General features: G+C 40.1%; 1 protein-coding gene across 2 annotated transcripts in view; it reads right to left on the minus strand.

Moving 5' to 3' along the window:
- sctr (secretin receptor) overlaps positions 1-19,916 on the minus strand; it is a 40,643-nt gene extending 20,727 nt beyond the window's left edge. The window contains exons 1-4 of one of the 2 annotated variants that reach the window (XM_068035131.1): positions 19,832-19,916; positions 19,298-19,379; positions 18,318-18,435; positions 9,780-9,887 (exon numbers count right to left, since the gene is read on the minus strand). In XM_068035131.1, coding sequence (XP_067891232.1) covers positions 9,780-9,887; positions 18,318-18,435; positions 19,298-19,342 — 271 coding nt within the window. In that variant the 5' untranslated portion in view covers positions 19,343-19,379; positions 19,832-19,916. Of the gene's footprint in view, positions 1-9,779; positions 9,888-18,317; positions 18,436-19,297; positions 19,380-19,487 lie in introns of both variants that reach the window. The other variant, XM_068035132.1, reaches the window with a different exon arrangement.
- Between the last annotated feature and the right edge of the window lie 676 nt (positions 19,917-20,592).

Consider the following 20,592-nt stretch of genomic DNA (forward strand, 5'->3'; position numbering starts at 1 on the left):
TTCAGTGAACTAACCCAGGAAACTAGGTGAAAATCTGTGCAATGTTATTGGGGAAAAGGTGCACTCACCATTCTAGTGGTGTTCTAGTTGGTTCCCTAAATCTCCACAGAAAACCTAGCAAATTATACTAAAGTTCTTAGGTGTCTTGACACATTAGTTACACTTTTGCCTCTGAATCAGCAGTTTGTGGTTTCAAGTCCTGCTCTAGAAATTTGAGCACATAGCTTAATAGGCTGGTATTTAAGTGCAGTACTGAGGCAATTGTGCACTGGAAGTGATACCTTTCAGATTAGATATTAAACTGAGGACCCATCTGCCCTATGAGGTAGATAGAAAGATTCCACAACACTATCAGAAGAAGAGCAGAACAATTCTCCTTGTGCTGTGGCCAACATTTATCTTTCAACAAAGTTTGTGCAACTTTGTTGTGCACAAATTGGCTCTCATATTTCCCACATTACAACAGTGACTACACTTCAAAAACAAAGCACTTTGATTATAAACAATTTGGTTCATCATGAGGCCTTGAAAGGCACTATATAAATGCCAGCTGCTTCTTTCTAATAGCACTTTTAAAAAAATTAAAGACTTGAAATTTGTCCTTTGATCAGGCGACTGTTTCAGAGGACCCATTGTTTCCCCACAAAATGAATTTCTAGGGCTGAATTTTCAACTTACTGTCTGGGCATAACACTGACCAATTCAAATTGAAATCAATAGAAATGAAAATCGGGGAATGTCTATAACTGGCAGTCTATCTGCAACATCCGTTTTGCATCATGGACAGTAAGTTGAAAATCTGCCCCCTAGTCTTTCATCTATCAGACAGCACAATTGAATAGAAGCTAGGAGTAAGAGGAGGGAAAAAGTCATTGGCAATTCATTCTGGAATACTATTGAATAACCTGCCATAGTAAATACAGATAGACTTTGGCAGAGACCTCATCTTTATTGATGAGGCAATGATGACTTCGAAGAGGGGAAAACATTTTAAAAAGCATGGTTTTTATGAACAGTAAAGTGTTGAATCCATATTCATGTTCATTTGTCGTGCTGTTTACCTATTTTTCTGCAGCATCATTCAAACTGCAAGTAGACTTTTCAATTTATCATTGAATATTTTTATTTGAAAATTACAAAGTTGATGAGAGTTCCCAATCATCCCTAAAATAAGAGCTAACCTGAACTTTTTAGGACAATCTCAAGTGAATGAATGAACATACTTCATCCTCTAAAATTTTCAGCACCTGTTGGAATTATTATAAAAATGTATGTTCTTTATAAAATATATTTTTCTAATACATTGAGACTTCCAGATGATGAAGCTTTCCTGCCTAGTTTTTAAGTTCATTATCATCTTTGTGAATTGCTACTTGTCTCTATGACTATAGGCAAGCAATGATATTCCTTCCAGTAACTCTAATCCTCAAAAAAGTGGAATTTCTGCCAAATAGACAAGTAGGTTTGATAGAAAAGGTGCCACTCAAATGACAGTGGTCCCAACCTCCATTATGCTCATAAAAACTGCAGTTTAGAACAATTATTGTGTGTATTTGGCTGTCCTTTCTTTCACAGAGGACTTCATTCCCTCTTCCTCATTCAGAGATTTGCCAATTTGCCACTTGCTACTGATCCTGTTATAGCTCTGCTCCAGGACCAGACTCCTTCCTATGTGCCAAGCGTAGGAATTCCTGATCTGGCAAAAATTACCATTGCATCACAAATTCCAGTGCATAGTCCAGGGCATAGCTCAGGAGAGAAACTGCAGCATCAAGTAATGGAGTAAATATGACCAGCCTTGAGGAGCTTGTCAGGGAGAGAAGCAGCAGTCATTCACAGATTGAGATGAGGGTCTCCAACCAACCATGAATTAGAAATGAGACTGAAAAGACAGATTGGCACCCCATCAAGCAATGCCTTGATTTTAAATGCCTCTGTGTCCTCGCCCCTCCTAATCTCTGTAATCTCCTCCAGTCCCACACCCTCCAAAATATCTGTGCTTCTCTAATTCTGACCTCTACATCTCTGATTTTAATTTCTGTACTATTGCCTAGACCCCAAGCTTTAGAATACCCTCCCTACACCTCTCTGCCTCTCCACCTCACTTTCCTTCTTTAAGACACTCCTTAAAACCTACCTCTTTAAGCAAGCTTTTGGTCATCTGACCTAATATCTCCTTTTGTGGCTCGCATTTGTTTTAAAATGCTCCTGAAAAGTACCTTGGGATAGTTCATTACGTTAAAGGCGCTATATAAATATAGGTTGTTGTTTGATTAATTTAACAATTCAATTGGAATGTTCTTATCTGGAATTGCTGAGAAATTGGTGTTTATATTAATCAATCATCAGATTTCCTCTCCAACAACAACAGAAAATGCTGGTAATGGAGAAACATGAGGTCTGGCAGCATCTGTGGAGAGAGAAACAGAGTTAATGTTTCAAGTCTTTGACCTTTCATCAGAACTGGCAAAAGTTAGAAATGTAATAGGTTTTGAGCAAGTGAAGGGAGGAGGGGGGAAGAAGAACAAAAGGGAAGGTCAATGCTAGGGTGGAGGGCAGGAAAGATTAAATGACAAATGGTTTCATGGTACAGAGTCAAAGAGGGTAATAATGGGACAAGTGAAGAAACAAAAGATTTGGCTGGATGAAGTGTAAATGACAGGATAGCAGCTGTCCAAACACAAAGTAAAGGGATTAAGAAAGAAATTGGAGGTGGGGGGAAAAAAATGAAGCAGCAAAAAAAACATGAAAAAAGAAAAAAACAAAATGGAAGCAGAGATTATGATCTAAAATTATTGAACTCAATGTTGAGTCCAGAAGGCTGTAAAGTGCCCAGTCGAAAGATGAGCTGCTGTTCCTCAAGATTACGTGGCGCTTCATTGGAACACTGTAGGAGGCCAAGGAGAGAAAGGTCAGAGTGGCAGCAAGGTGGAAAATTGAAGTGACAAGGGATAGGAAGATCAGGGTGGTGCTTGTGGACTGAATGGAGGTGTTCTGCAAAGCAGTCACCCAGTCTGCGTTTGGTCTCCTCAGAGTAGAGGAGACTACAGTGTGAGCAGCGAATACAGTATACTAAATTGAAAGAAGTATAAGAAAAAATTTAGGAGTGTTTGGGGCCCTGGATGGTGTGAAGGGAGGAGGTAAAAGGACAGGTGTTGCATCTCCTGCGATTGTATGGAAAGGTGCCATAGGAAATGGAGGAGGTGTTGGGGGTGACTGATGAGTGGACCAGGGTGTTGTGGAGGGAACATTCCCTTTGGAATGCTGAAAAGGGAGGGGAGGCGAAGTTGTGTTTGGTGGTGGCATCACGCTGGAGGTGGCGAAAATGGCAGAGGATGGTCTGTTGAATACGGAAGCTGATGGGGTAGAAGGACAAGGGTAACCCTATCATGGTTCTGGAAGGGAGGGAAAGGGGTGAGAGCAGAAGTGCGTGAATAGTTCAGAGACAGTTGAAGGCCCTGTCAAACACGATGGTGGGGAGTCCTCAGTTGAGGAAATAGGAAGACATATTGGAAGCGTTAGTATAGAAGGTTGCATCATCCATACAGATGCAATGGAGACAGAGAAACATGAGAATGGAATCGAGTCCTTGCAGCAAGTGGGGTGAGAGGAAGTGGCCACAGAGGCAAAAGCAATGGAAGAAGAGCTCAGCGTCTTGCCGAACTCGAAATTCATTTAGGCGAGGGCGTAAGGGGATGAAGCTGAGGACAGATTGTTCAGGGTCAGAGAGGGGAAGGTTGAGGGTGTCATGAATACACGGCAAGAAGTGGGATTGGAGGAAGGGGTGGGGTCAGAGGGCAGTAAAGAGGAAGAAGGATCCAGAGGGGTGTTGGTACCCTTGAGTTTTTGAAACTTGCGATCCTTCCCCCTTCTCACTTTCACTTGCTCAAAACCTATTACATTTCTAACTTTTGCTAGTTCTGAAGAAATGTCACACGACCTGAAATGTTAACTCTGTTTCTAACTCCACAGATGCTGCCTGACCTGCTGATTATTTCCAGCACTTTCTGTTTTTGTTTCAGATTGCCAGAATCTGCAGTATTTTGCTTTTGTGTCAGATTTCCTCTGGTTAGATGCAGTGACCTGAATTTTCCAGCTCATTGGAGACGGGCTGGGAGGTGAGCGGGCTGGCAGTATGGTAATATGGTGGGGGAAGGGGTCGGGAGGGAAGTTCAATGTATTCCCGTTGCCAGGGCATACTTACAGTGGCGGGAACCTTGGTGGTGCAACCACCCACAAGATAGCCAAGTGAGCCTATAAGTGCCTAATTAAGGACCTTTTCCTGCCCCCATGGGCATTTTGCCCATGTCAGGAGGGCCCACCACCACATGGGGAGATCACCTGTGAAACCTGGCAATCTCCCAGCAGGCTCCCTGCATGACCCATGGAGGGGCCCCCTGGCGGTAATGGCTACCCTTACAGCAACAGCACTGCCGGTGCAGCATGATGTTATTGAGAGGCAGAAATCAGCAGCGCAGGCTGACCATCCAGTGGCTGGACTCCCCACCAAATGAAAACTGTCATTGTAAGCTTCCTTTATAAAGTGGCCATGAAATTAAAACAGTACTCACATTTTCTTCAAGAGTCCAACGCATGACGCATGTCTGGACTCACAGATGGGCCCATGTGCACCCATGCTGCATATGGTACACCATCTTTCACCTGACTGTTCTTCTGCCTGTTCAGGGCTGAGGTTACTCCCCGTCTGGTTGTCCCCTCCATCCCCCTGGCCATGATATTGATATGGGTGATCAGTTTATAATTTGGAGGGATTGCCCAAACAAGGCTACATGGAAACATTGCGGAGAAATTTGTTCACATGGCACGATGCAGACTTACGTCAATTCCCTGGGGGCAGGCAGTGCCACAGCCACTATCCATGTAGCCTGCATGGTGTTCATCATTGATATCAATCAAGAATGCCAAACAGGCCACATAAGTAGCAGCCCATGGCACCACCTGCCCCGGACAATCAACTTAGGCTGTGTACTGCCATTAGAAGTGGATAAATTTTCCCCCATGAAGTGGGTGCAGGAAACCAGCAGAAGGTCCCAACCTATTTTCTTGCCTTCCACTGCAGTTTCACCAGACATACAGCAGACGTGTGCTGAAATTTGGGACCAGATTCATTCATTGTCTTATTATTATGAATAATAATAAATGTGTTGCACAAATATATTTGGAGGCTTGGTGCTAGATGTAACTCAAGACAAATCATTGATGTTATAATATCTTAGAAGTTTAGGACTGCAGAAAAGTATTAAAAGGTTGACCATTGCAGCCTCACAGCTCCAGGGACCCAGGTTCAATTCTGGGTACTGCCTGTGCGGAGTTTGCAAGTTCTCCCTGTGACCGCGTGGGTTTTCGTCGGGTGCTCCGGTTTCCTCCCACCGCCAAAGACTTGCAGGTTGATAGGTAAATTGGCCATTGTAAATTGCCCCTAGTGTAGGTAGGTGGTAGGGAATATGGGATTACTGCAGGGTTAGTATAAAATGGGTGGTTCTTGGTCGTCACAGACTCGGTGGGCTGAAGGGCCTGTGTCAGCGCTGTATCTCTAGTTAAAAATAAAAAAATAAAATAAAAAATAGATAAATATGGGTTTGCCCTGAAACGTCATGTGTGTCACAGCAATGTGTGCTCTTGATAACTAAATTTATTCCTTGGCATTGTGTCAAACAAATAAAATAATCTTTGTTTTAGAAATAAATATTAATTCAGTAGGAAGAAAAGGACTTTCAGAAGGCATGACCCTAAATTGATCACATTTTACTTCAGCTGCATTGTAAAGAAAAACAGTTTGGCCACAATTTCCAAGAAGGATACAGAGAATGAAAAAGGAATGCATCAGTAAGACATGAGTTAGAAAGAAACCACTCCCTACCCTTTATTTATGATACATGGATATTGCTATTTAGGTAGAAGACAATCTTATTTTGTGATTTATTTGAAAGTTGAGTTGGATTTTGTTTAAATCCATCGTGATCTGTTGTTTTCTTTTGTATTTGAAGGTGATAGCTGAACACGTAGTAAAATATTGGACAAGGATCTAATCTGTGTTATTTGTTTAAGTAACTCAGAATTTTTTTTGTATTCGAGACTGCAAAGCTTCTAACTTGAATTTCCCTGTCAGCTGGACTTGCAGTCATGCATTAATTTTTTTTCTTGAACAGAAGATTAAAATAAATTAAATGCTGTTAGGTGTTCATTTTGAAGTTTGCAAAGATTCAAGCTAGACTAAAACACAATATCAGCTAAGACTTCTCTATCTCCCCGGTAATACACCATCTCATGTGAAGAAGGTCTTTAGCTTAATTGTGTAATTTAAGGATCAGATTGCAGGGGCAATGATGTTGTTGGACGCTGAGGTTATGTATGAGCAAGCATCTGAATTTTTATGCATGTAGGAAGGAAGCTTCAGGAAAGGAGAAAAGATCAAGTTCAGATCCCTAAGAGACAGTGACCACAAATTTGAGCTCCATAGAGACCATAGTTTTGGTGCTATGGATGCCGTTTTGGCCCCAAAATGACATCCTTGCTGCAAGCACACAGTTCCAGTGCAGCCCTGCTAAACGCCATCTTGGTGAGGGCATTAGCACTAGTGTTAGGACTGCACACCGGAAGTATAGAGAGTCGGCAGATTGTGCTTTCAATCAGTGTGCAACACTAACTCAATTTCAGCCATTTTCAACCTCATCGCTCCAACTAGTGCCTGCTTTTAAACACCCACAGCTGAACATGTGTTCAGCAGCAGGAAGGATCACCACCAGTGCTATTCAAAGAGATCATCAACCACTCTCAGGTTAGTTGCTGATTGTCTCTGAGTTTGCAAAGTACTTGGTGCTTTGCAGAGTAGTTTAAAGTTGGTAAAGTCAACAGGGAGTGGTGCTGCATGTGGAGAATGCCTTGGTTTTGATTTCAAAGATTCTGATTAGACCACTTACTCCCAGTCATGGGTTCTATGGTTAACAACCCCTTTGGGCTGCAGCATATGAGGGAGATGGAGCAGATATAGCAAAGAAGAGGACAAACTGCTCGCAGAGAGAGGAGGAGGAGTGGAAGAAGGCTGTCAGCAGGAGGCCTTGTCCATCTAGTCTTCAGGGAGCATTTCTCTCACCTCAACCTAAGTCAGGAACAATATGTGCATTGTCTGCACTTTACAAAGGAGATGCTCACAGGACTTTGCCACCTCTTGAAACCAGACTTGCAACTTTAGAGCAAGGCAGGGACACCACTGCTAGTGGCTGTGAAGGGCACCATGGCTCTAAATTTCTTCATGTCAGGATGCTTCCAAGCTGAAGCAGGCGACATCTGTAATATCTCCCAGTTCGCCGGAGGAAGAGAAGGAAGAGGAGGTGCAGGCGGAAGGGAAGAGGACTGGTGGAGTGGTAATTCTGGAAGGATGAATGCTGTCAACTTGAGAAAAGACAACAGGTTCATCCTCCACAAAGCCACACCCACTCGTCTGGGGCAGCGCCTCAGCAATCCGAGTAATTTGCCGGAGCACAGATTCCTGGACTACTGTAAGACCCTGAAAGCCCCTTTGAGCACTGGTATCCACAGCCATGAGGCTGCATGCATGGCACCAAGCTGGGCTTGCATAGCAATAAGCTGAGATTTCATGACCTCAGTTTGAGTTTCCATTGCAGCTTTCACTCAGATCTTGGGAGGCTTCTGCTTGTGCTGCCAAGGAAGCTGAGATATCGGCCATTAGATGCTGCATCATGGTCAGGTCTGCAAGCGGCTTCATGGATTTTCTTACCACTTCCACGCTGGAAAGGATCGGCTCCAAGCTCTGCACAAGGCCCAATGTCAAGTTGGAGCCAGACTCCTCCATGCTCCTTGACAGTGACATCAGGCTTTCTGGTAGGCCTACCAATGCACCAAACATTTCTGTGTGCATGCCCATCATCTTCATCTGAGTCCTCTGCAGCAGAACTGATGTGTGACTTCACCCTCTGAGGAGCTGGCACCAATGTGATCCTTTCTGCATATCTTGGCTGCAGGCCACTTACCATGTGCATGATCCTCCCTCTCGAGAACCCTCTAGAGAAGGTGCAGTGCTAGTATCTGAGCTGGTGGCTGCAGATGTGAGATTGAGTGACAGTGTTTCTTCTTCATCAGTATCTTGCTCCTCTTACACTTAATGCTCCTGCAGCAGTGCTTGACGAGTTCATAAAAAGCCAAAGGTTGGGGTGAGGAACCGGGAGAAAGCAAGAGATACATGCTTACACCATCTGCAGCTTATAACTCAGAAGGGATTGTGGGATATGGGGAAGTGGAATGTGAGAAGGTGGATTAGTTGAAACATACCGTCATCTTTGATGGTTTCAGCCCCACCACATCCAATGATGTCTCCTCCATGGGGGTGAGGGCATGCAGCCATGCCTGTTCCCCCTGACAGTGCTGCTGCCTCCGGTTATGCTCCACCTCGTTGTGCAAGAGAGAGGAAAGTGTGTCAGTGAGTGTGGTACAATGTGTTTGGATGATGTGACTGTCATGGTTGAATAGCTGACAGTGTGTGCAAGCTATGAGATGTGGCTGTGAGGCTTGCAGCAGTGCTAAGTGTGTGAGGGTAAGGTGAAACTATGAATGTGAGGTGTGAGTCATACTTGAAAGAGATTTTTGGTGCATGAGTGAAGTGAGGGAGGTGGTGAATGGAGCAGTGTGTGATCTAGTGGTTCATTTGTAAGGATATGGCATTTGAAGATGCATCTACTGACCTTGACCACGCTTGCAAGGTCATTGAACTATTTGCGCCACTGCATCGATGTCCTTGGGGCTAGACTGCTGGCATTGACCTCGATGGCTACCTACTCCCATTGCCTTTTTAGTGTCTGTCTGGAGGACCTCCTGGTCCCCTGTGGATTGAGCACCTCTCTCCTCTGGTCCAACTCCTGCACCAAGGCCACGAGTGGTGCATTGGAGAACATTGGGCCCACTATTTGGCCAGTTGTGCCATTTCCATTCATCTTTCCACTCGGAGTCTCATCATTTCCAGAACCTGCTGTAGCCAGAATGTACTTTGCCTTTAAGAGGTGTAGGCTGACTTTAACTGCTGCCAGCCTCGCACAAACTTGGTCCCCCTGCTGAGGAGTGCAGCCACGCAGCAGCATGCTTAATGCTAGGCTGCATACCACGATCATTTAAATTTGCAAGATTTGCATGCGACCTGCGTCGTTACAATCAGCAGCAGGTTAACTGCACATTCCCGCACCTGTTGTCCAGCGTAATCCATTTTTCCCCCAGTAGGCCTCTGGGGAATATTCATTGAACAGATTTCTAACACTCATGGGCAGTGTGAGTGAGTTAGTGTAAGATTTTGTTGTGGATTATTTTGCTTCTATTTATTTATCTTATAATTAATTAGATGTATAGAGTTGGTTAAGTGTGGAAACAATATGACTGTTTTAGCAAGTTGGTAAAGGTTCTGATAACTTGATTAGTTGGTTTTAGAGGCACAGTTGGTTCCTAATGATAGTAGCTTTTCTTGCATGTCTATAATTGAGTCATCATGGATAACTTAACAGATAATGGTTATTGGAGACAATCAGTAAAGAGTGGTATGTAAAAATGAGGTACACTACTGAAGTTTGATGTCAATGCACCCTATGAAAGGCTTTAATTGTAAAGAATAGACATTTTCCAGAGGAATATTTGAAAATAAAGTGGGCTTTTAATGCAGCAGTTTGTGGGTAAAATTTCTATTTGTGATAACTGTAGCAAAAAATCAGCAGAATACAAAATTAATCAAATTCCTTGATTGTCATTGTTTTATTTACCTTCCTTACGAGTCAGAACATAGATCACCTTGGGGCATGATACAGCAACAGTTTTTCCCAGTGATGAGGAGGGCCAGCATGTCAAGTTATCCCACATTCCATCACAGCCTATTGCAATTAAAACAGAAGCAGAGAAAAAAAATGTTTAGAAAATGTTTAGAAAAAATGCCTTTTACCCAGCTTCTCATACATGACATGATTTTAAACCATCATTGTTGGAGGAATGATAAGCTCTCATATTTAATAATTGTACTGTTTCTGCTCATTATAAATGTATTCTTAAATGTATTATTCTAAAGAACTGAAAACATTCCAAACAACCATTTCTCCTTCTAATAAAACTTTATTTATACCATTTAATCTAGATTTATGGTATTATATGGTGTTTGAGTGCAAACTGAAACACACAGAAAACAGTCCAAATACTTCATGCACGGTTTAAAAAAATATTCCTAGCAATCTTTTACATTCCCCCCATCTTCTGTGGAATTTTTCACTGTTGATTTTGGTACTACATCAGTGATAGGTATCAGAATTTCAAAATATGTACAAGATAATTTTATGGTTCTTTAAATCAATTCATTTTACCCCCTTGGGAACTTGCTTTTAACCTCTGTAGTTTTCAATTTTGGGGGATTTTTCTTTAAATTTGTATTACTTCAGTAATTTGTACAGTGCTTTCCTTAATTTCTCTGGATTTTCAAAAAGATATAATACATTGTGATATTTATTTCCTTCCCATGGAAAAACAATTCTCCTAGTGTCCTGGCCAACATAGCTCCTTCAACAGATGAACCGGCCATTCACCTCATTGCTTTTGTGGGATTTTGTTATCTGTAAAATGGCTGCTGTAAATACTTACCCAACACAGTCACTGCAGTCACTACACTGCAAAGTAAATACGTAAAGTAGTTTGAGACATTTCTGAGAGAGTTTTTCTTTTCCCTACTTGATGCAGATTTCACTTTGACTAGTTCATGCTTGATAAATGGAGTTGTTTTACTATTTCCTTGTTGGATGATTGTTTCCCTTTATATTCAAGAGAATAAAGAAGATTACAGGTTTTGTCAGGTGAGTAATGAACGTGAACGTTTGGTCAGTGAGGGTATATAAACAAGTTGAACAGATCTCATTATTTGGAACTTAGGAGGAAAATGTGGAGTACTTTGCCACTGAGCCACTGGGACTTTCCATAAGAGGAAGGGTAACAAAGTCATGTATTGTCTCTCTTTTTTCAATCTTGCATGTGTTTTTCCTGGAAAAAATCCAATATTTTAAGAGGTGATAAATATTTCATTCCTACTCTGTCATGATGTTCATTTTGGTTACCTAGTTTCTTTGAACATTCTTCCCCTTCAAACCACACTTGGACATAAGTGAAATTCTTACTTTACTCACCTACTGTAAATAGATGCCTGGAAGACAAATTGCCATGAATTGTATTCAGATTGTTTAAGCTGAAAACATTAGAAGGTGTTTTTTGTCAGTAGAGTTTGAATAATAATTTATTGGTACTGTGAATATATTTTGTATTATCTTGTGTAATGTATCCAAGCATTTCTAAGGTTCACAAAATAAGGTCAACTTGAAATTGAATTTATTTTTAAATATATTTAAGAAACAAAGTGGAATTAATGAATGGAGGATATACAATTCAACTACAGTATTAGTTGAAACAGTATATACAGTGTCAGCCGTGGCTCAGCTGGTAGCACTCTTACATCTGAATCACAAGGTTCCAGGCGCAAGTCCCACTCCAGAGCTTGAGCACAAAAATCAAGGTTTACAGTCCAGTGCAGTACTGAGGGAATGCTACACTGTCAGAAGTGCCATCTTTTGGATGAGATACTAAACCAAGCCCCCATCTGCTTGCTTGGGTGAATGTAAAAGATCCCATTGCACTATTTTGAAGAACAGCAGGGCAGTTATCCCTGGTGTACTGACCAATATTTATACCACAATCGACATCACAAAAAAATTTATCCAGTCATTATACATTCCTGCTGTGTGCATACTGGCTGCTGTGTTTCCTGCATTACAACAGTGACTACAATTTAAAAGAGCTGGATTGGCTGTAAAGCACTTTGAGATGTCCTGGTGGTTGTGAAAGGTGCTATATAAATGCAAGTTTTTTTTTCTTATTAGTATTAGGTAACTGAATGGAATGATATTCTTATAACAACACCACAACTCATTTATACTGAATTTCTGAGTGAAAATCCTCCATTGTTTAGTTTGTATGATTCAGTGCTTCAAAGATCAATAGAAACTAGTGTTGCCAGTTGTAAAACTTCAATTAATCAATCACCCTCTGTGTGCACTCAGTGACTCCCTTTATTATACTTTCAAATCTGTTATTTCTAGTTAAGCTATTGTTAGCAACCTAGATAGAAACTTGTTTATGAAGTACATAGTTTCAGGGAGGGGCCTATACAGAAGTTTCTGAATGGGGGTGAGTGCTGCTGGTGGCTAATGTGAAATCAGTATAAATTTTTCTATGCCTGGAGCTTTGTAAGGAACTGTTTTTAGTGCAGTTACCCCATTTGTGGATAAGTCCTAAATCAAGATTTGTTAGTATCAACAAGTTGAGATGTATGGAAAGGATTAATGGAAAGATGATCTAAACTTGATAGCTTAGATTCTCTGCTGGAGTTACAACAGCTCCCAGGCATAACTCCAACTGACTACAACTGCTCCATGGCTTTCCTGCTCAGCCCCCCCCCCCACCCCCCTTCCATCCAGCTTATGGGTAGTGTGTTATATTTGCTGCAAATTTTATATTTCCTGTTATTCGTATCTTAGCATGATGGTTGCAAAAGCCTGTGTATCTTGGCTTTCAGCATTGCTATAGGCAATGGAGGGAATATTTAAAGAGCCAGATAACCTATGCAATCAATTGCACAGACAATGGTGCATTTTGCCAGAATTTGAAAAATAATTTTTCTTCAGCCAGCAGCACAATGTTGTTCAGGCCTCTGAGGCTTGTCACAATCAATCTTTGCCCCACTGAGGGCATCTTGCCTAGTGAGTCACCTAAAAATGCAAATGACCTTAATACTGGAGAATCATTCGAGATCATGGTCTTGTGGCAGGCGGAATACCTGGCCTGTCAGAGATATGCTGGGGCCATGCAATTGTGGAAAATATTGACCACTCTGAAGCCCCTAAGGTGTCATGGCAAGCCGTGGAAATAAAAGCTTGAACATCCTGCTCTAGGGTCACTGACAACTGTGGAACCAGGCCTCAATATGTCTGCAGCTTTAGTTGAGAGGAAAAGGATGAAAATGAGTTGAAAGAATTCCTCAAAGAAGTGTAGTAACATCCCATTCAGAACTATGATTTTACCTTAATAGCTTACCTTACATAGAAAAATACCACCAGCTCCAGTTAGGTGCAGCTCACACTGCCTGATTTAACTCATTCTCTTGTTTCAAAAATTATTTTAGAATATACAATATTAATCTGGGTGCTGTGAAACCAGTGAAAAATCTAGATTATAAAGTTGACAATCCTGACATACACTTTTCCACCAAAATAATCTCAACAAACTGAAAGAAACTTAAAGAAAATATGTATTTTGTTTTAGAAAGCAACCAAATATTTAAAAATATAGTAAACTGAATGATGAAAAAGAACTTGTATCATGTTCATTAGACAAGCTTATAAAACTGACTTGTGGATTTATTTATATGTTACAAAACCAGACTTATTCATAAACTAAGCATATAACTATCTCTTCTCCCAACACACATCTCCGTAAACAGCACAAAATTGTCACAATAAAATTCACTTTGTTGTGCGATGGCAACTATTTAGTTGCACATTTGGTTAAGTGTTTTGACTGTATACTATAGCAAGATGCTATCTACAGTGTTCAGTTTCTACCAGTCACAAGAATATGATGTCAAACTTTATGGTTTACCTATTGTATATCAAACTCAGTCCTAGTATTTACTTCACACATTTTCTTTTCTGCTATCAGTACTTGTCATGGCTTTTGATACCTCAGGCATTATCTAGAAACCACTAGATGGCAACAACAACTTATCATACTGCCTGTTCACACTTTAACAGGACTATAAGATTGTTTCAATTAAACATTTTACAAATGTGACTTTTGTGTTTGTTTAAATATTGATCTACAACAGTGCATGTATATGTTCAGTTTAATTTTTTGATAGAATGTGGCTTCCTTTCCTCCATCTTTCTCCTCCCTCAATGGCTTGGAAGGTGCATTGGGTAGCTGCTCATTGCATACAGATAATGATGCACTCAGTTATGCGGTGTGGAGGTGTAATTAGATAAAGGCTGCTCATATGATTTTTCTTTCCTGATGCAAAGATGCCTAGTTTCAGGTTGGTTCTTGCGCATATTGAACCTACGTATTACCAGCCTGTGACATTGTACTTTGGATCTCAAACTCAATGTTTAGCTGTATAGTTTAAAATTATTGGCATATTACATATACAAGGGGAAACATGTACTTCAAATACTATAACCTCTTGTCATTATATTCAGTATCTTCATACATAGTGTGGCCCACTTAAAATTAAATTCTTGCTAAACTGATCATTATAGTAGTTCCAATTCTTTTGCTGTAGTTTGTCTCAATGAAATCTATTTTAAGATCAACTTTACTTTGAAAAATGGATTAGAACATATAAATGTTCCACTGCATTTAGAATGATCCCTCATACATATATCAGAATCTTGGAAAGAAGTTGGGGTCTGAATCAAGAACAGATGGTTGTTGGAAATGCTACAGATTTCAGATTTCAAAAAGTAGGAGCAAAAGATACTAAGAGTACAAATTATAATGCGTACTTTTTATTTAGAGAGGATGTTATTGAGAAGATCTGCTGCTTGGAAGTCCAAAGTGCATTAATGGAATACTTAAAACATTTTGAAATTGGTTTTCATTGTGGATGGTATTTTTGTTGGTTTGTTCCGGCTTGTCATAAAGCCATAGAGTCATTTATGGCACAGAAGGAGGCCATTCTGCCCATCGAGTCCATGCTGGCTCTCCCCAGAGTGACACAGCCAGTCCCATTCCCCCGCTCGATCCCCATGACTCTGCAAGTTTATTCCCTTCAAGTGCCCATCCAATTTCCTTTTCAAATCATTGATTGTTTCTGGTTTCACCACCCTTGTGGACAGCGACTTCCAGGTCATTACCACTTGCTACGTAAAAAAGTTTTTCCTCACAGGACCCCTGCTTCTCTTGCCCAAAATCTTCAATCTGTGCCTCCTAGCCTTTGTACCATCAGTTAATGGGAACAGTTTTTCCTTGTTTAACTTATCTAAACCTCTATCCCTCAATCTCCTTTGCTTCAAGGAGAACAATCCCAGCTTTTCCAATCAAACCTCGTAACTAAAATTCCCCATCCCTGGAACCTTTCTGAGAAATATTCTTTGCACCCTCTCAAGGACCCTCGCATCCTTCATAAAGTGTGGTGATTAGAACTGGATGCAGTACTCTAGTTGGGGCTTAACCAAAGATTTATAAAGGTTCGGCATAACATCCCTGCTTTTGTACTCTATGCTTCTATTTATGAAGCCCAAGATCCTATATGCTTTGCGAACCACTCTCTAGATATGTCCTACCACCTTCAAAGATTGATACGCATGCACCCCCATGTCCCTCTGTTCTTGCACACTCTTTATAACTATGCCATTAAGTCTACATTGCCTTACCCTATCCCTTCTGCCAAAATGCATCACCTCACACTTGTCTGTATTAAATTCCATCTGCCACTTGTCTGCCCATTCTGTTAGCATATCTGTATCAGGTCACTTTTTTTACACTTTTTTTGAAAGCTTACAATGACGTATCAAAAAACATTTATTAGACTGTACAAGTATAGGAGTTAACATTTGAAAAATTAAATAAAAACTTTGCCTTTAAAAAATCTGCTTTATCATGTCATCAGAAAATCTCAATACACTTCATTAATGAGCCACTTTTGAAGTCCAGTAACCATTATGTTGTCAAACGGGCAACAATATCCACACAATGTGCCAGCACTATCCCACTAACAGCAATGACTGACTCAACTTGTTTTTTCTTGCTAGTAGTGGTGAAGGACGATTTTGGCACGGAGATCAGGAATTATTTAATCCCTTTCCTTCCTCAATAGTAGCATGGGATCACAAGATCAAAAGCTGCTTATGGAAGAGGAAATCCATTTGGTACAGTTTAATTTATCAATTTAGAACAACCCTACACTCTCCTATTGCTACATTTAGTTGTTCCTTAAATGATTCCAGGATGTTTTCCTCCACTATTCTGTCCGGAAGCCTATTCCAAGTGTTGAGCAGTCTCTGTGTAAGAAGAATCTTCTGATATCTATCCTAAAGTTGCTTTTTATTAGATTGAACCTGTGTCTCTCTTATCCTATTCCTATAGTATAATTTCAAGCAGTATTCCAGTTTAATCCTTTTTCCATACCATTTACTAACTTGTGTACCTCTATAAGATAACCACTCAAATGCCTCCTTTCTAGGCTGAATATTCCAAGTCACTCTAGTCTTCCCTGATAACTCAGACCTCTGACATGTGCAGTTTGATCGCAACTTCCTCTAACTTGTATTCCATATTTTGTAGTTCAACATCAAACCTCTTTGACCATGGTTGCCTGTCATAATTTTGCCTTATGTAGCTTGGTATCGAATTTTGTTTGATAATATCCTTGTGAACCTTGGGATATTTTAGTATGTTAAAAACACAATTTAATGCATTTATTTTTTGCTTGCTGCTCTAAATTGACTGAATATGTTGAATTTTGAGTGAATTAGAAGTCTTTCAACTTCATCCTTAGCTATTTCAAAACCATTCATGAAGTATAGCTACTGCCAATTTTGTCTTCCCATATGCGATACTTTACATTTACCTGAATCATGTTTCATTGCCTTTATTTGGCCCACTAACATATTTTGTTTAGCTCCTTCTGCAGTTTCTGAGCTGCGTCTTTCAATTCCACTGCATCTCCTAATTTAATATAATTTACAAATGTAACCAGTTTGTAATGAATTTCAGAATCAAGCCGTTGATCTAAATTAGTAGTGCTTCCAACACTGAGCCGTTAGTTCCAATGTCCAGCTAGCTAGGATTCAGTTTAATATCTAATCTGAAGGAGAGTTGCCTTCAACAATGCAACACTAACTTACTGCTATACTAAAGTGTCAGCCTATATTATTTAACCAAACCTCAAACCTCTGACCTAGACACCGGATTGCCACCAACTAAGTCAAGCAGGAACATATAATAGCTGAAATAATAGTAACATAAATAATGGACGTATAATCATCCCTCATATAAAAAAAAAAATAGAAATCTGGGAAACCCTTTTGTAAATGTTTATGTCAAATAACTTTATTAAAGCAAATCATTTCATTATTGAAATGAAAAGTAAGAAGATAGCTGACAAAGTATTTGACAAGTCTGCAGAATCTACTGCTAATTAAATAATTCTGAATTTCCTGTTTTTTCTTCTGAATTCTGACATGCAGCATAACACATTGCCACTCAGTCATGCGTTAATATCTTCTTAATGTGACATTTAAACATGCCTGATGATAACTGGCATTTTAAAATTTATTATTAATTATATAGGGGATGAATTATGAAGCTGTTTGGGAGATAAGTCATACTAAGATTGACAGCAAGTGTAATTCTCATGAAGTCCTGTTCATACTTTAGGACAATATTTTTCATCTTCGAATTACTGTTCCTTTGAAAATTGAAGATGTTTTCTGCACAGCATGTATGTTACTTGCTTCAATCTGTACCTTTATTCAAAACCACAAATGGTTTTGAGATATGAACCATAAGCTGAGGGGTTTTGCAAGGCACTCTGTTTATGTTTGTGTTGGTGGTAAACTCGTAAAGGCTGAAATAAAAGCAAAATACTGCAGATGCTGGAAATCTGAAATAAAAACAAGAAATGCTGGAACCACTCAGCAGGTCTGGCAGCATCTGTGGAAAGAGAAGCAGAGTTAACGTTTCGGGTCAGTGACCCTCCCCGAAACGTTAACTCTGCTTCTCTTTCCACAGATGCTGCCAGACCTGCTGAGTGGTTCCAGCATTTCTTGTTTTTATTATATGAGTAAAGGCTGAAGTTACCTCATGGGATACTGGCATATGAATCCTTAACACATGCATTTGGAATGGAGGTGTTAATAGGTTTAAATAAATGGGTTAGTGCCTAAGCTAAAATAGCAGTGAGAGGAATTTCATACAAATGCATTATGTATTGTATGTTATTATCCCAGAACCCTAACTTCATACTTTAATTCAACTTTAACAGAACTTGAGTTCACTGTCGCACTATGTTCATTTGGTATTGGGTTCCAGTGCACTTGAACGCAGCATCACTGGGTTTAGAAAGCTTTGTTCCGGATATTTTGGAAGATGATATTTTTGGAAAAATGAAAAAGATTTCATGAGAACTGTACGTTGTAAATCGCATCCTTGATCAAATATTTTATCCAATTACCGTAATGTATATTAGCTGCTCCATTCTATGCCCGCAGTCTTACCTGCTTCAAACTTTTGCATTTCAGAATCGACTTTAGCGTTTGACAACATCTCGAAGCAATGTTCTTTCTCTTTTCTGAGGATATTCAGTAGATCACATTCTGGTGGGTTGGTTTTCACCTGAAGAAATATATCAATAATACTATATATCATTCACTAATTCTTTGGTCAAGACACTTCGTGCTGCAGAAAGTTAACCAGGTGTAAAGGCAATTTTTCATTCTCTCGATTTTGTTTTAAATATTGACATTGCAAGGTTCTTATTTCTCCACATTCTTTCGATTATAGTTATCCAGGTATGTCTGCGTCTGGGGTTGCTCTTTCTCGGCTATTTTATATAAACTTAGAAATCTATAATAAAGTAAATAAAGTGGTTGGAACGGACAAACTGACCCCCTCCCCCCCGCATCCCTGTTTAAAGTTTCATGCGAGCTCCTTGCGTATTAGCTCTCTGCATCAGAGTCCAGTGAGCTGGGTGTGGGTTCATTATGAACGAAGTAAATAGAAGCGGCTTGGATCACAGCAACAGTTGGAATGAATCAGTTTAAAACAAAAGAGTATAACACGATCGCAAGGCATTACACATCTCTACATAGTTTTTGTGGCCGTGGATAATAGTTTTCTTTCGTTAACACAGGTTTTGCTACACTTAAGTTAGCATTTTCCGAGAATACTTCGGACAGTGAATTAAGATGATCAAAATAGCCCTCTTGAACCTAGCAGACAGACTAATTATTGACATCGAGTTGTTGGTCTTTGCTCCAAAAGGGCAAATAATTGAAGCTTATCAGAACCTAACCCTCGTGCTCACTGGACCTGACGAGATGAAACATCTTATCTGTGGAAATGTGCAAAATGGCCTCGGTATTGAAATAAAATATATCAAATATTCTGACTTTTTAACTTCTGGGCATGAAAATGAATTCATCTAAACACTCGAGTAAAACGTCCACCTAAAATGCGAATTTAACAGTTTACTTACCGTTACGATGGTGTCCAGATAAATTAAAATCAGAAGGATCCTCATAGTGTGGGCACGTCCCAGAAGCTGTACTCCTGCCGCTCTGTACAGAGTGGTAACAAATTACATGGAGTTCATAAATCTTGTCAATTAAAATGGCAATTTCTTTTTCGTTCTGATTTGTCAGTAACTAATCTAACTCTGACCTTACCACTACATGGAAAAAGAACCCCTCCGGACGCTGAGCTTTGATATAAACAGAAAACCCTTTCTCACACGAGCATTCAGTAACCTGCCGCCGCCGATCGCAGTTCCATCATTTCGCCTAATAAGTGCATGACACGAGATGTGACATTTCCAGACTTAACCGAGATACCGCAAAGTCACAATTCGTACGCTTAAAGGAAAGCTGAAGTACTTAACAATCGCAAATCTGAAAGTGCTTATATAACTTTCCAACTTAAAAAGACTTGTGAAACCCCGAACTTTCCTCGCCCTCCCTGCTTTTAGCCGGAGAGTCCTTTGAAATGAGATTGAACGCTGATGATGTCCGACCTTTTGCGAAAGCCGCTAAAATGATGAAGACTCCTGGCCAGGCTCTGTCTGAATCGCAGGATGATCCTGTGTTTTGGCCGCTGTTGTGGAGACTCCGCCACAAGTGTTGAGTGATTTGTCGACTTCTCATTATCCTTTACTCACCGACAATGAATAATAATAGGAGGAGGAACCCTGTGCAGGGCAAACTCAATTATTTGTGCTTATCAATACTTATAGATATCTCGGTAATATGCAGTGGAATTGTAATTTGTTTATGCCTTTAATAATATTAAAGGAGTTAAATCGAGTTTCTTTTATGATTCACATTATCTATTAGTTATTATGACAATTAGAGTTATGATATTTCAATAAATTTTATACCGTATCATTCTACTCGTAATAGTTTCAAGGATTTGTGAAGGTGAAATCTATGTTTTATATCTGTTAGATATAATCATACACAGTTTAGATGCTGCCAACGTTACCAACATTTCATGGAGAACATCAATTTAGAGTGCGGGACTTTGGGTTCACCCTCCATAGCGCCTCAGTTCATGGAACTTATTGCTAACGCTGCTCTGGTAAACTGTCCAAGATTCAAATCGTGTTAGAACAGTGGCTACCATCGCGTTTATTAAGTGGACCAGTCCTCATAATACACCGGCCATCAAGTGGGTTATAGAAGAGCAAAATATTGCGCATGCTGGAAATCTGAAACAAAAACCGAAAATGCTGGAAATACTCTGTTTTTCTCTCCACAGATGCTGCCTGACCTGCTG

Source organism: Heterodontus francisci, chromosome 7, assembly GCF_036365525.1.
Source record: "Heterodontus francisci isolate sHetFra1 chromosome 7, sHetFra1.hap1, whole genome shotgun sequence".
In the NCBI taxonomy this organism is placed as follows: domain Eukaryota; kingdom Metazoa; phylum Chordata; class Chondrichthyes; order Heterodontiformes; family Heterodontidae; genus Heterodontus; species Heterodontus francisci.